Consider the following 16,143-nt stretch of genomic DNA (forward strand, 5'->3'; position numbering starts at 1 on the left):
GCTCAGAGAGGTTAAGGAATGAGCACAAAGCAGCCTAGCAAGCATCACAGTGGGGATTTCGATGCAGGTTGTCAGTCACCAGGGCAGACTGTGCCCTTTCTGCCCTATCTGCTGTCCCTTCGAGGAATGGAGCAGCATTTCTCATTGGGGACGTTGTTGCGACTCAGGCACAACAATTTGCTCTTAACCGTACTGCCCACCCATTAGCATTCTGACCCACATCCCAAGTAGGTAGCATTCTCCAGCTCAAACCACTCCACACATTTCCAACACCCCCACATGGCCCTCTTGAAAACTACCTGACAGAGACCCAGAGAGTCAGAATGCTTCATCTGGGAGCCCAGCTCTGAGTCTCCCCTCCTGTCACATGACCCACACGTCCATAGATGGGGCCTCCAGGTGGTGGTGGGAGCCGAATCAGGAAAATTCTCATTCATTAGAGGCCTCTTTGTGTCTGTCCTGAACTGTAACAAGGGACTGGATATATGTATAACCCAGAAGACTCTCATCCCTACTTCTCTCTGGGCATCCCCGAGAGCCTGATCAGTCATTGACAAAATTGAGAAGGCAGTGAAATTTATTTTGGGTTCCCTCCTGCTTCCCATTTGTTGCTTCTCTCCTAGATCCCACAGGGCACCGTTCTCTGCCCAGTGCCCCCTGCCATCTTACCCACCTCTACTTCCCCATAATCTTCCTGTCCACCTACACCATCCAATCCATATGCTCTCAGTGTCCTTAGCACAGCCTCCTTCTGAGGCGAACACTAATGAATTCTGTCAGTTGAACCAGTGAAATTGATGAAGTCTGTTGCCTCTCCCTGAAGCATTTGTGATTCAAAAACTTATTAACTTCATGACCTTATTGAAAAATGGGCCCCTTGATGAATAGACATTTTTCCAAAGAAGGTATGCAAATCATCAACAAGCATACGAAAACCTGCTCAGCACCACTAATCATTGGGGAAATGCAAATCAAAACCACAGTGAGTTACCACCTCACACTCATTAGGATAGCTACCATCAAAAAGCATAAAATAACAAATGTGGGGACTATGTGGAAAAATTAGACCTTTGTGCCTTGCCAGCGAGAATGCAAAATGGCACAGCCCCCGTGAAAAACAATATGGTGTTTCTGAAAAGAATTAAAAATAGAATATCATATGATCCACAATTCCACTTCTAGGTATCTATGTAAAAAAAAAAAAAAATGAAGCAGGGTATCAAAAAAGATAATTGTGCATCCATGTTTATAGGAACCTTATTCACAGTGACCAAAAGATGGAAACAACCCAAGTGTCCATTAACATCCACGAATGAATAGATAAACAAAATGTGGTATGTCCATACAATGGAATATTATTCAGCCTTGAAGGAAATTCTGAAACATCCTACATCACTGAATCTTAAGGACATTATGCTAAGTGAAATAATCCAGTCACAGGACAAATACTGTCTGGTTTCACTTAGAGAAGGCACCCAGAGTAGGCAAATCCATAGAGAAAGAAGTCAGAACGGTGGCTGCCAGGAAATTTGGGGAAGGAGGCATGGGGAGCTGTCTAATGGGTACAGAGTTTCAATTTTGCAAGATTTCTACAGAGTTTGGGAGATTGGTAGCAGAACATGTGAATATACTTAACACTACTGAATTGTACACTTAAAAAGGGTTAAGATGGTACATTTTATGTTATGTGTATTTTACCACAATATTTTATTTTTGTTCCAAGGCAAAATGCTATTTATTTATTTATTTATTTATTTATTTATTTTTAATATGAAATTTATTGTCAAATTGGTTTCCATACAACACCCAGTGCTCATCCCAACGGGTGCCCTCCTCCGTGCCCATCACCCCCTTTCCCCTCCCTCCCACTCCCCCATCAACCCTCAGTTTATTCTCAGTTTTTAAGAGTCTCTTATGTTTTGGCTCCCTCCCTCTCTAACTTTTTTTTTTCCCTTCCCCTCCCCCATGGTCTTCTGTTAAGTTTCTCAGGATCCACATATGAGTGAAAACATATGGTATCTGTCTTTCTCTGTATGATTTATTTCACTTAGCATAACACTCTCCAGTTCCATCCACATTGCTACAAAGGGCCATATTTCATTCTTTCTCATTGCCAAGTAGTATTCCATTGTGTATATGCAAAAAAAAAAAAAAAAAAGCTTAAATCCATTTACTTACAAAGCAAATTTTATATCACTACTGTAAAGATAGAACCATTATGGGGCGCCTGGGTGGCTCAGTCGGTTAAGCGGCTGACTTCGGCTCAGGTCATGATCTCACGGTCTGTGAGTTCGAGCCCCACGTCGGGCTCTGTGCTGACAGCTCCGAGCCTGGAGCCTGTTTCAGATTCTGTGTCTCCCTCTCTCTGACCCTCCCCCGTTCATGCTCTGTCTCCCTCTGTCTCAAAAATAAACGTTAAAAAAAAGTTTTAAATAAAAAGGTAGAACCATTAACCATAAAAATTACCTCCATAAAAAGAAATATTTATTAAATTCTACTTTAAGAAAAAATATGTTAACTGAAAATAACTAATTGTGGTCGCTATCAAGTATGGCCAGTGTGGTCTAGGAAAGGAGGCTGAAAATAACCCAGGCCAAAGAGGTGTGTGGGGCCCCAGCCCCTTCCCCACCCTCGGAACTCTGAGTAACTCCGGCTAAATCCAGGGGGGCAGGACAGCAGGCCTGGGAGTTATAAGCATTGAAAGGGCTCTGGGGCTGCCCACATGGCCCTGCCTATGGCCCAGCATAGAAGGTGATCAGACACAGTGGGTCATTCAGCACCAGGTGCCTGAGTCCAACTGCTTGAGTTCTTACTTGCTTGGCCATTTACTAGATCTTTCAGCCAGCAGATTACTTAGCCTCTCTGAGCTTTGAAGGCTTCCCTACCTGTGGATAGAATCCAGCACAACATGAGTTTATGGTTTTGTTGAATGAATGGGAATAATTTAACCTTTGTCATAAGATTGTTGTGAGATAGGTCTGTAGCTCAGAGTGTGCCTAGCCCCTGGTCTGGACTCAATGCAGAGCTATTATGCTGTTCAAAGGTATGGTGACCTGCCCCTGGCCCTGACTCAAGAAAACAAAATGGCATGAATTCAGGTGGTGGGTGACACTCAGACGGGGCACTCTATGGTACTGGACCATCGGTCCACTCCTCTCCTGTGCAGGAAAAGACCTAGTAGCCAGCACCTCCCACCCCAGAGAGGAGATGGAACAGTTTAGTGAGTCGGGCCCCATCTTTGATCTTGGGGACAGGATTCAGCCCTAAAGGGGAAAAGGTGAACCAGTAGGCCCAGCCCATTTGTAACGACATACCTCTGGTCATCACTCCTTAACACCAGGCCTTCAGCTCCAAGACTAAGTCCAGAGCCATGGCCGGTGGACTGAGGCTCAACCATCTTGACCAGGTCAGATCAAGTTGGTTCCAGAAGTGAACTTGACCCAGACAGTTGGGGAGTGTGAGGCTTCTGTGGCACTGGCATGACCCTCTTGTGAAAGTATGTCTTCCAAATTCAGATCCACGGGGCCTTGAACTTGGAAGCATCCTGTTGTCTATTGGCACCCATCAACAGGAACGGAAGTGAGGACAAGAGGCCGCATTAACCCAGAATTGCCCTGTCTTGCCGGTGTGGCCCTGGGGGAAACGGAGAGATTGATGCGGTGGTCCCTGACCAGCCAATCCCTGGTGAGCAACTCAAGGGATCCCACATTGGAACCCCCCGTCTGCTGTGTGGCCAGCCCCAGACATCCATCAGTTTCCTTCTGAGACCACGAGGTCCTCCCGGGGAACTTTTTACCCCTTCAGGCAGTTTGGCCGTGCCACAGCTCCTGGCATACCTGTGGCTGCGCACGAGCCATAGAAGAAGCAAGTGCCCAAATAATGCAAATCGGCTGTGCCTTTGGCCTGTACCCGCAGGGCACCCCTGACCGGGCTCTCAGCTCTCTGCCAGTGGTCCTCCGATACCACGATGCTTTATGCTGAGTTCACCACCTGAGCACGGGCACGGCTGGCCTGGCCATTGGAGGCAATCGTCTGGGCACAGCAGGCAGAAACAGATTTGTTTTACAGTCACCACCTTGAATGCGACGCGCATCCCTTTTCCAAAGCGTGCACCATCGGCAACTTCTATCTGAACTTCTCGGAAACGTATTTGGCAAATCACATGCTGACAGGTTTATCTTGTTAGCTGTCAGGATGAGTAAGGAGGCACGTTGCATGCCATCATTCAGCCTGAACGGAGCAACGCTACTACTCGAGAAATCTGACAAAATAAGTACATTTCCCAACCAGATTTGTCAGATTTCTATTAATCCTTTGTTCAGAACTTGTCGTAATTGACCTTAAATAGACCTCCGATGACCCAGGGAGGTGGAGCCCTCACGCAGTCATGTGCCCCACGTATTAAAGCCACGAGCCGCGGCACAGCCCTGCAGAGACATGTAATGGAGCAGCTACCCAGCCTGCATCTGTATGTTTTAGTTGTCTTTCAGTATCTAGTTACCCTGAAGGAGCCACTGGAAACCATACATCCAGGCCTTACCACCAATGCAAGCTGAAAGCCAAGGGGCAGGTGAGGTAATTGCCACATTCTTAACGGTCCCATCCACCTTTCCAGACATCCTGAGCAAAGCCCGGAAGTGAGTTCAAATGCAGAGGAAATGATTAGAGCAAGGGTTCTGGGGATACAAAGATTTCATGGTATTGCAGGACTTCAGAGTAGAGAAATGAATAAACCCGCCCCACTCTCTCTATCTTCTCTGTTAGATCAGCTCTGCTCTGGCTTCAGGCGGCAGATCAGTTGCTGACTCATCTGTGACACTTCAGGGGTCCCCAAGAGAGAGGGCAAACCCACCCCTTGCCCTAGCCTAAGGGGACAGCCTTCCTGGGTGCAATCCCTCTGAGTGAGATCAGGTCCGGAACTATGCTTGTTAAAGCTCTCCGGAGGGGGGCCTGCTATGTAGACCTGATGTACCCCCCCACCAGGAGAGGGTGCTCTTCCGGCCCCAGGCCTGGGGCTCTGGAGCCAGGGTCAGAAAGGGCAAAACAAACATTGAAAGCACAATTTTATTTTCTCCAAAGGTTCTATTTTATCTAAAAATTCATAAAATATTTATATCATGTGCTTGCTCTGTTGAGATAATCAAAATTCAAAACTTCTCCCTAACTCTCTGAGAAAAACTGATTTTCCAGGAAAAAAAAAAAAATATATATATATATATATATACCTGGTTCATCCTGTGGCCTTATCTCCTAATAACAGGTAGAATTTCTGGAGCATTTACTAAGTACTGAGGAACATCCTAGAGCTTTATCTGCCCTAATTCCCTTGAATCTCACACCTGCACTAGGAGGGAACTGTCTTTATCCACGTTTCACAGACGAGGAAGCTGAGGTTGAGGGGATTACATGAAATCTCACGCAGGGGAAAGATGTAAACTGGGGCTTGTATCTAGTTGTTTGCCCCCCAAGACTCGTGCCCTTGACTGTTACGATTTACAGCCTTCCAGCATGAGAAGCATGACCCCACACTAGAGGCTGTTTGCTTGCTGAGCAGAGATGGGCTCTCAGTGACACTGCCCCCAACAATGACAACAACAACGTGCATGCAAAGCCAGGCAGTGAGCAAGCCGAGGGCCTAGAACGCTGCTGTCCCTCCTCCAGGTCAGACCCAGCCCAGCAATTCTCCAAAAGAGGAGTTCGGAGAGGCTCAGAAGTGAGAGCCATGTGACAGCCAGGGCCTCCACCTCCCAGCCTTCCTTCCCACAGAGCACGGTCGGAGAGCACTGTCAGGGGAGTCCACCACAGAGGGGCACACGTGCGGTTGCATCAGCTGGGAGCACAACTTCCAGAGGGTCGGCCCCTGGAAGCCACGCGGTGGGTGTCGTGGCTTTGCTTTGGCATTTGAACCTGTGTATGCTCTCTAAGCGCACGCCTCAAAGACAGTTTCAGCGTCTGCCTTCACCAAACATTCTCCCTCCAGTTACGCCTCCTTGCAGGTTCCCTGAGGCAAGGACGTCTGGGGAAATTCCTCTGGCCCGTCCCAAGATGCAGACTTGAGTGTGCAGCTCAGCCGACATGACAGACGTAAGTTACCCAGGACAGAGTCCAGTAAACAGGGACTTGATTTAGCCTGTAGCGTGGCCACTCATTCATTCCTTCATTCATGGGATATTTATCCAGCATCTACTAAGTGCCACGAACGGTGGTGGGTTTTGTGTGGTAGACGCAGATTTACAGGACATAGTTCCTGCTTTCATGACTTCAACATCAAATAGAGGACAGTGGCATAAATATCTACCTACACTTACAGCGTGGAAAAATGCAGGAACACGTGACAATAAATAATAAGAACTGGTACTTACTGAGCACTTACTATGTGCCAGTGGCTGTCTGTACTAAACCATTGTCACGTACTAATGTGTTTAAGATTTACCAAACCCTTTGGGATAGGTCCGGTTAGCATCCCATTTCACAGATGAAGGTACTAAGGCTTAGCAATATTAAGTTACTTGCCCAGGCAAGTTACAGCTGGGCATTTCAGACTAGGTTTCTCGGGATTCGGTTCAGAGCTGCTTGACTCCAGAGCCTCCACCTAAAGGGATGTGGTTTCCATCCCAGTGTGGCCACATGGCAGCTGCACTCCCAGACTCCCAGAGCTGACTCCCAGAGCCTGTGTAAGGATGCAAGGCGTACGGCAGGTAAGGTGTGTGCACCCACTTAGGTCATCGGCCATGACTATGAAGGTCTCAGTGCTCTGTGTAGTGAGGTCTGGGCTAAGCGCCTCTTGGTCTATCAGTGGCTTCAGTGGCAAGTAGTCAGGCAAGGCTTTAGAGAGGTGATCTTTAATAGGATTAGCTTGCCAGACAGTGTGGGGGGGTGGGGGAGAGAGGAGGACGCAGGAAAAGATGTTCTGGGCGGTGGGAACAGCATGAATTAGGGAGAAGTGGTCATGTATGGCAGGAGGCTGGGGTGGGGAGAATAAAAAGAGCCCCGAGAAGTGGGCAGGGACCGGCCCTGGTGACCACAGGTGCCATGCTATCGAACTGCACTTGACCCTGAAGCGACAGACAGTGCAATGGCAAGGTGACTCTGCAACAATCCAGAAGGCGAACTAGAAAGGGAGCCCTGGGTGGTGGCAGGAAGCCCAGGGAGAAAACTGACAGCACGTCGCACTGACAGAGTCATTCACTCATTTGTTCGTTCATTCACTCATTCAGTCGGTCAGACAGTCAATCAGCAAATATTCGCAGTAGTGTTCAGAGTGGGACCTAAGGTCCCCAGGACCCTTTCAGGGATACGCAAGTTGTCAGAACTATTTTCCGCATACTACCAAGACCTCATTTGTCTCCTTCACATTCATTCTCTCACGAATAACCTGTGGAGGTTTCAGAGTCTACACATGGCAGACTGAAGGCCTGAGCAGATATGGGAACCCCTCCACTTTTCATTAAGTCAGATGGGAAGAGATTTGCAAAATGGTGAAACAAGGGCATCCTCCTCACTAAAGTTTAGCTTTTGGTTTGGGAAAATACAAGTCATGTTTTTTTTTAAATTTTTTTCAACGTTTATTTATTTTTGGGACAGAGAGAGACAGAGCATGAATGGGGGAGGGGCAGAGAGAGAGGGAGACACAGAATCGGAAGCAGGCTCCAGGCTCCGAGCCATCAGCCCAGAGCCCGACGCGGGGCTCAAACTCACGGACCGCGAGATCGTGACCTGGCTGAAGTCGGACGCTTAACCGACTGCGCCACCCAGGCGCCCCCAAGTCATGTTTTCATAATAGTAACTTCTCTATGTTAATATGCAATGGGTTCATTTTTTTTTTAATTTTTTTTTAATTCATTTTTGAGAGAGACAGAGACAGCATTAGCAGGGCAGGGCCAGAGAGAGGGAGAGAGAATCCCAAGCAGGCTCTCCACTGTCAGTGCAGAGTCCAACGTGGGGCTCGAACTCACAAAGCCATGAGATCACGACCTGAGCTGAAACCAAGAGTCAGATCACGACCTGAGCCGAAACCAAGAGTCAGATGCTTAAACGACGGAGCCACCCAGGTACCCTGGGTTCATTATATTTTTTTTAAAGAACTAATACATTTTTTAAAGGCAGTATTAAAAATGTTGTACTTTAATTTTCAAGATGGTAAGTATTGACAAGACATAGCCCATAAAAAGCAATGTTTAAGAGTGTGGAAGAGTCCTGAGAATAAACAGGTTGAGACATGGACAAGACCCTTCCCGTGGGAGGGCAGGCGAGTTGATGGACAGTGGTTTCAGGAAGCCACACAGAGTGTGGAGCGTGGAAGAGGGTGATGGATGGAGGGGCAGGTGGCCACTGCATTCGTGCGTGGGCAGCAAACTGCCTCCCCCTGCTCTCCCTGAAGGTCCTGTCCCCAGGGCACGGCACCCTCGGAGGGCTCTCTGGTCGTACAACCAGACCTGGATTGGGGGGCAGGGCTGCAGGCTCCACTTGCCCTCCTCCAGAGCTCCTCCTCCCTCCTTCTCTGGCCTTGATACTTTGTCAGAACCTTCCCGAGGCCAGGGCAGGGTCACTTCCCCGGACACTCATACCGTTCATCTCACGGATGAACCTTCCACACACCTCCTCAAACACCTCTTTCTATCCTCACTCACGGCTTCCCCATCCACTGAGAACAGAGACCCGATCCAGAAAGCAGGGTCACATCTTGCCCTCCGCGCATGTCCCCGCCACATGGGGTGCAGACCTCCTGCCCCTCCCTGCGCCTGGCCCAGTGAGCCTTCCTGTGGCTGCCCTCCACACTGCCCCTCCTGAGCGCCTCTTCTCGTCAATCAAGGCCACTCCTTCTAGCAGCTGTTCCCTCCCTCCTGCATTGTCCATTTTTAACTCTTCCCTGGAACTTTCCCACTAGCACACAGATAGAATTTCTCCCATAAAAAAAAACTCCCTTTACCCCACATCCTTGTCTACTGCCCCATTGCTCTACTCTGTCTTTTACAGCAAGGTAGTTCAAAGCTTCCTGATGTCTTCAACTCCCCCCTTCTCATTTATTCCTGAATGCACTCAGTCATAACCGCTGTCCCACCATCCCACAGAAACTGTCTCCAGATGATACCTAAGTCTCTAACTCAGCCCCTATTCAGCCCTCACCTGGCCTGACCCTATAGTATCTATAGTATCTCTATAGTATCTCCCCCCTACCCCCTATCATCATGCCCCCTCTTCCACACTTTCTTTACCTGACTTCCGGAACACCACACTCCCTGGCTTTCTTTCCCTCATGAGCTACTCCTTCTTTGCCTTGTTTGCTGCTTCCTCACCGTCTCCCTGAATTCTGTTTGTGTCCCAGGCTTCAGTCACCAGACCTTTTCTCCTCTCTCAACTACAGTCTCTCCCTGGATGAGTTCAATCAATCTCCATGTTTTAAATATTGTCCATATGCTGCTGACTTCCAAATTTCTATCTCCTGCCTGGACTTCTCTTCCTTTAACCGCAAATTCATAAATCCATGCTGTTCAGTGGCCATGTCAAACCTCACAGATCCAGAGCTAGACTCAGACTTTCTCCCCCAAAGACCTATTCCTTCCAGAATCTTTCTCTCATCTCCAAAAATGGCAACTCCATCCTTCCAGTGCTCAGACCAAAAGCCTTGGGTTAGCCTTGAATCCTGTCCTGGCAGGCTGAGCTATTTGGTGCAGGCACAGAGGAGGAGGAGAGTGAGAAGTGACCAAGGCCGAGGTTTCACCAGGCAGTACCACAGAGGGAGAGGGAGGAAGGGGAACGGGCTGTCCCCACAGACTCCAAGCTGGATAGGAAAGCTTCTGAGAACACCAAGATGTTGGTGTCACTGAAAAATTGGCCGGGTCCGTGAGTTGAGTCCTCATGGAGTCAAGGGTTGTTGGGGTTACCAGAGTAAACGAAGCAGTGGTCCGAATGAGATACGTGAAACGATTTCGGCTACCGTGCAGTGGTTTTTATAGTGCCCTCCACAGCAGCGTGGCCACAGAGCATCTGTTAAGGTGGGACGGAGGGAGCATTGCTGCAGTGAAGCTGTCAGCATTCTGAGTGGCCAAGGATCGCCACCCTGGATGATGGCAATGAAAACAGCCACACTTCTCTGCGCATCCTCTGTTGCCCTGTTTTTGCTCACGTATCTGTGTCCCACACTAGCAAGCACACCCAGCAAGCATGGGAACCGCGTCCTGTCTAACAACGACCACCGAACGTGGCACGGCAGAGGCGTTACAGAAATGCACTTGGCTCTTTCAAAATCAAAGGGCCAGAGAGGAGATGGCTGGAGGAAGCCTTCACCTTAAGACAGAATTGATGGTTAACATCCGCTGAAACCAAGCTGAGCTTGAGGCGCGTGGACTGCATCTCCTGTGGCATGGGCTGCACTCTCTCAGCTCGGCACGGTCGTGGTCTCAATCCACCACCGCTTGTTTAGCCATTTAAGGACCTGGCCCCGTGAGCTCCCACAAGCTGCACCCTGGACAAGCGAGCTACTCTCTCCCTTGGGACCCTAGATTCAATCCCATCGTACCCACATTGTCATCGAGCAACTGTGTGTCAGACTCGGAAGTGCCAGGCGCACAACAGCTCACCTTCCCCCTTTATTTGGCAAAGCCCGCGAAACAGGCTCTCGCAGAACGGCAGTGCTTCTCTTCCAAGAGTAACTGCTTGGGAATAACGGCTTCTTTCTGGGATCGAGAGAATGTCCCTCTAAAACTCTACGTAAGCACAGAGCTTTGCTGAATTTCAGCGAATAGGGCCAGCACTGCCTTTTCAGTTAGGATTTTGCCTGACGAAGCTGGGTTCCTGCTGGTTCTTTTTTATTGTCGCAGCAGAACTGGCTCACGTGGAACATGCTCTTCCGTGCAACGTTCATCTCTTGAAAAGACCAAATCTAATGCCCACCTGCTTGTCATAGGAACACAGACAGCAAATGGAGAGCTGTGCATTCTGTTGTCACTGGTCACCATCGAATCCAGGCTGCCCAGGGCCCCCTGGGAACCAGAGACAACCCCTGTCCATACCCTGCAACCCCAAACTTGCACTAAAGGTGTCAGACCATTTTTTCCACCTTCTCTCACAAACCCAAGTGTATTACAACCCACATCTCAAAGAAAATGCTCCAAAGCCTGGGTTTATCACCACCTTTATTCAGCATCTTAATGATTTTAGCTACACCTACCCTCCAAGCCTCCACTTAACCCCTACAGTTTGAAATAGGAAGGCTATTCACTTTATCAACTTCACTCATTCATGACTCATTCGCTCATTCATCACTGGTGCGCCTGGCACAGTCCCCAAGGTCAAGCAGGCAGACACGCAGAGCAACGATCACAACACTGACAGTTGCCAAAATGGAGGCAACACGAGGTTGAGCAGAGCCTCCTTTTGATGCCAGGGTTTTTGTACACGTCTTCCTCTCCGTTGGAAATAATAAGAGCTAAGATCTGCAGAGCCCTCGGTAATATGTCCGGAACCATGCACAATTTAATTTTCCTCAGAACTGAAGATGAGATCTACCTAATATCTTTTTGCCTCGGTTTCCCCATCAAAAAGTCTGTCGAAGAGGCTTAACTCGCCAGGCGTAAACATGACACAGTTTTGTTTCTTTAATGACTGTGAGCAACCACGCTCTGTCACTTTTAGCCATTACATTATTTGTTTCCTGTGGTTGGACTTGATGCTCTTTTACGGGTGCCAGTTCCTCTCCTGCCAGCCCCCCAGTGCTGACTGACTGGATCTATAGGTACTGCGGTTTGGGGCCAGGGCAGGGGTGGGTCAGGACAGCTTCCACGCCTCCCTCCCTCTGACACTCACCTTCCAGCATCGGGAGGAGGGAGGGGCAAGTCACCTCCTTCTCTGAATGCCCGTGGTGAAGTCGTTGTCCTATGTCAAGAGTTGTCACCCCAATCCAGCCACATTCTAAACTTGGCAATGGTGGGACGCCTGCCACACTAACGCCACTGCCGAGCCTTTCATCCCTCATAACACCTTAGGTACCAATTAGTCACTTTCATGATTCTTCTGACAGAACCCTCACTGCGTCCTTCTTTGTCCCGTTCTGGGGCAGCCTCCATCAATCCGCGGCCCCCATCCCATTTATCCTCTGCAGGCCCAACTGTTGACCATTGTCTTCTCCACCTGACTGTGTCTTTTGACATCCCAATGCTCTGATGAGTTGGACAGGAACCCAAGCTGGACTGGACAGGGACCGAATCATGAAGGGCTGGCATGTTCCACAATGGAGTAGAGTGTTTATGCTTTAGGCAAGGTGAAGCCACAAAGAATTTTGGACAAGGACATGGCATGATTAGATTTGTATTTTATTGCCATTGTTCTCAGAGCACAGAACAGAATAGGTAGAAGAGTGTAAGACCTGTTAACAGGAGACCAGTCAGGAGCTGAATGTCATGTTTCCAGTTTTCACGTCGTTTGTGAACACAGCCAATTATGATCCATCTTTTTTGGCTTATGACACGGTCTACAAGGTGATTCAACAAGCCTTAGGCAGGTTGATTGTGTCGACCTACGGTAAGGCTGTAGCGGATTGAATCACGTCACCTAAAGAGATACGTTGAAGTTCTAACTGGCAGAACTGCGAATGGGACCTTTGGCCTTTGGAAATAGGGTCTTTGCAGATGTAATCTAGGTAAGGTCATCAGGATTAGGGTTGGCCATAAATTCAATGAGTGCAGTCCTTCTAAGGACAGGGAGATTTGAAGACCCATGGATACACACACAGAGAACAAAGCCACTTGAAGAGGTTGGGGTGATGCAGCTATAAGCCAAGGAACTCCAAGGACTGCCTGCAACCACCAGGTGCCAGGAAACACGAGAAAGGATTCTACCCAGAGGCTCAGAGGCAGCATGGCCTGTGGCACCTTGATTTCCGGAACCAAGAGACGATAAACTTCTGTTGTCTTAAGTCACCAAGTTTGTGGTAATTTGTTAATGGCAATCCTAGGAAATGAATACAAGGGCCAAATAATTACAGAACATTAAAGATGACTGTACCTATCAGATGAGGAGGCTGGGACGCAGACTCGTGACTTGGCTTCCCAAAGTCCGCAGAGAGCCCGTGATAAGCTCCCCAGGTAAGGATAGCACAGTGCACGAACAGCCACGGTTCCCCCTGGCTATGGCTCCTGACACTTCTGGAGCCCGCTTTGGACTTCAGATCCTCTGCTCATGCCCACACATGCAGTTTGGGCTATTTAAAAATACCATAGACTAGGTGGCTTAAACAACAGAAATTTCTTTTATCAAAACTCTGGAGGCTGCAAAGGCCAAGATCAAGGTTCCAGCAGAGCTCAGTTTGTTGGTGGGATCTTTCTTCCTGATTTGCCGGTGCCTGCCTTGTCCCTGTGTCCTCATCTGGCCTTTCCTCGGCCTGTGCAGAGAGAGCAATCCCTCTTTTCCTTCTTTTGTGAGGCAACGGTTCTTATCAAAATAGGGCCCGGCCTTCATTTCGTCTCAGTTACCTGCTTATAGGTTCTATCTCCAAAAGCAGTCACATTGCGGTCAGGGCTTCAACATATGAGTTTGGGGTGTCTTTGTCAGTCGGGGCTGCTGTAACGAAGTGCCCAGACTGGGCAGCTTATAAACAACAGACGTTTGTCTTCTTACGGCTCCTGAGGCTGGGAGTACAAGACCACGATGTCATCCGAGGGGGGAGTTCTGGGAGGGCCCTCTTCCGGGTTGTGTCCCCACCCTGCAGAGAGTGGAAAGAAGCCAGGGACTCTTACAAGGGCACTAATCACATTCACTAGGGCTCCATCCTCACGACCCCATCTAATTCTACTCACCTCCCAAAGGCCCCGCCTCCTAATACCCTCACATTGGCAGGTGGGATTTCAACGTATGAATTTGAGGGGGAAGGACACAAACATTCAGTCCAGAACAGGGGACACAATTCCATGCATAGCAATACTGAAGGCAAGGTGATGCCATTCTTCACGTGTCCCCTTCCGACCAGACTACCAGCTCCTTGAGGAAAGAAACCATGTATTTTTTACAAATTTATCTGATACTCAAACAACGTCTGATCCACGGTTAGTGCTCAAAGGGTATTCACCAACCTTACTGACTGTGTCATTCCTTTACAAGCTGTCTGCATGTCCCAAACATATGGAGAGGCTGGAGAGGCCCTGGGGTCAGTGCACATGGGAAGTTCCCTGTACAAAAGCGTATGTGCAGATAGATCATGCAAAGTTGCCAGCAATTTTATGAGTAGTCCACGAAAAGAAAATATTTCATGTTCAAAGAAGTTTGGGGAGGGCTACGTTATACAAAGTTAGACCTTTTCCTTTACGTCAGGACCTTGAGGGGTCCTACCGTGTGACCCCCGAAAGACGAGTGTTAGCAGGAATCTCTCTGCCTTCCAGCCCACCTGACACCTGACTTGTCCCAAGCGTCCCTCCTTTTCTGCTAAAGAATATTTTGTGTTCCTAGTGGATTTCTGTTTTGTTTTTTAAGCAAGGTATGAGCCAAAGGCATCATCTTGGGAGCTGTAAGTCTGTGCCAGCTCGGCCTGGAGATGCTGACATGGCCCTAAATGTCACCGCATGTATATTAAAATCCTGGCTTCTCCCTGCTCTGCAGCGCCTCTGGAATCCCTTACCAGAGCCCTTTACAGGAGAAAACAGGCACAGGAAAGAGATTACCGTGAGGTTGCAAGGCAGTCACCTAGGAGACCAACCGTGCTTCTAGATTCTGAGCTCAGCCCCAAATAAATGAGGCTCATTCGTGTCCTAGCTAAGCAGTGGGGCTGCTCATTTAGCGTGGTGGGCTGTTGAGAACTGAGACGCTTAGAACCCACCCCTCTGCCCCCACCGCCTTGGAAAAGAGGAAAACGGGAGCCCAGGGGGATGACGTGGCTTCCCCAACATCACAAGCTCATGCTTTTCTCCTTAAAATGTAAGTCTCAGCTGGGGTTAAAATTGTAACTCAACCTCCAATAGTTATAAGGTGCTGTGTTTTTTCTAATTGCTTCAGAAATGAATCTATGCAGCCCTGGAGTCCTAGCCTAGGGAGGGGAGAGGAGAGGGCACGCAGGAAGCCATCATTTGCCGTGAGGATAACAGGGGATCCATAGGGAGGGGCAAAGCAGGCGTTCTGTCTGTCTTCAGGTTCTCGGCCACACTCGCTCAGGCCTTCCGCTTGCTCCTGGAGATTTGTCTGAATAGCAGGGATTGGCAACTGCCAGGGACTAGGGAGAGACTCTTCCCAGGTTCCCTGGAGGCCTCTGACCCCAGTTTTCTAAGCTCCTGCAGAAGGAGTGTTCACAGTCAGCAGCCACCCAGAAGGAGGAGCGTGTGGACACCTCTCGCCGCCGCCCCCCGCCCCCTCAGAGAGCCTCTCCCTTCCCAGAATTGAACCTGCAACAATAGGCCAACCCAAGCTTCCTGTCTGAGGCCCCTCAGGTCTGCCCTGTTTGGGGATATTTGCATTAAACAGGGGACTCTACCCTGGGGGATACAAAGAGGAGAAATATATCACCCTGTCCTTTGCCTGGAATGGTTCACAGACCTTTGGGAGAGATTGAAAAAGTACAGTGAACCCTGTTTTCTTCCACCCCTCGCTCAGCACCTTGATTTACTCCTGGCTTTGGTTTAGCAAGATGGTAAATCCATGCACCTGCACCCCAGAATAGAGAAACTAGAAGCTCCTTTCCCCCAGCACCTCCCCCAGTGGTCCAGTGTCACAGGGGCCAGGCAGGACTAAGCTCATAAATAGACGCTTTCCCCCATTGCTGAGTCTCGCCTCCTGTTTCCTAAACTATTGAAACAGCGTTGTTGATTCTACGTGTGCCTGATCGACCTCCCGATAAAATTCCTCTCCCCAGCTAATCAGAGTCACTTTCTGTCACCTGCAGTCACAGAACCCTACAGGATACAGAGTTGTGCACAGATTATCAGCAGCGGGTGTGGTACGTGCTAAAGGTAGGACCAAATGCCACTGGGAGGGGGAAATGTGTACTGGGGGAGGTGGGGACAGCAGGGGTGGAGATCTGGGGAGCCTGCAATTGTTTCCAATGCCGCTTCTATATGACAAGCCCAGCCAGCTCTCCCCCCTGACCTTCCTCCCCAGAACTGAGATACAACAATGACATGAACCTCATTAGACGCAGCCACACAAAAGCTGCTGCCACCTTTT

The 16,143-nt window shown here is 49.1% G+C and overlaps 2 protein-coding genes across 6 annotated transcripts in view; one reads left to right on the forward strand and one right to left on the reverse strand.

The window, feature by feature from the left end:
* The window catches only part of CPQ (carboxypeptidase Q), a 429,842-nt gene that overhangs the window by 410,608 nt on the left and 3,091 nt on the right, over positions 1-16,143 (forward strand). The window contains exon 8 of one of the 2 annotated variants that reach the window (XM_019822922.3): positions 15,863-15,929. The exons of the other annotated variant lie outside the window; for it this stretch is intronic. Coding sequence (XP_019678481.1) covers positions 15,863-15,927 — 65 coding nt within the window. The 3' untranslated portion in view covers positions 15,928-15,929. The remainder of the gene's footprint in view (positions 1-15,862; positions 15,930-16,143) is intronic. 2 annotated transcript variants of the gene reach the window in all.
* TSPYL5 (TSPY like 5) overlaps positions 12,291-16,143 on the reverse strand; it is a 54,784-nt gene continuing 50,931 nt past the window's right edge. For all 4 annotated transcript variants that reach the window (XM_023248139.2, XM_045050101.1, XM_023248141.2 and 1 more), the window contains one exon: positions 12,291-13,699. The gene's annotated coding sequence lies outside the window, so the exon portion shown is untranslated. The remainder of the gene's footprint in view (positions 13,700-16,143) is intronic.

Source organism: Felis catus, chromosome F2 (assembly GCF_018350175.1).
Source record: "Felis catus isolate Fca126 chromosome F2, F.catus_Fca126_mat1.0, whole genome shotgun sequence".
In the NCBI taxonomy this organism is placed as follows: Eukaryota; Metazoa; Chordata; class Mammalia; order Carnivora; family Felidae; genus Felis; species Felis catus.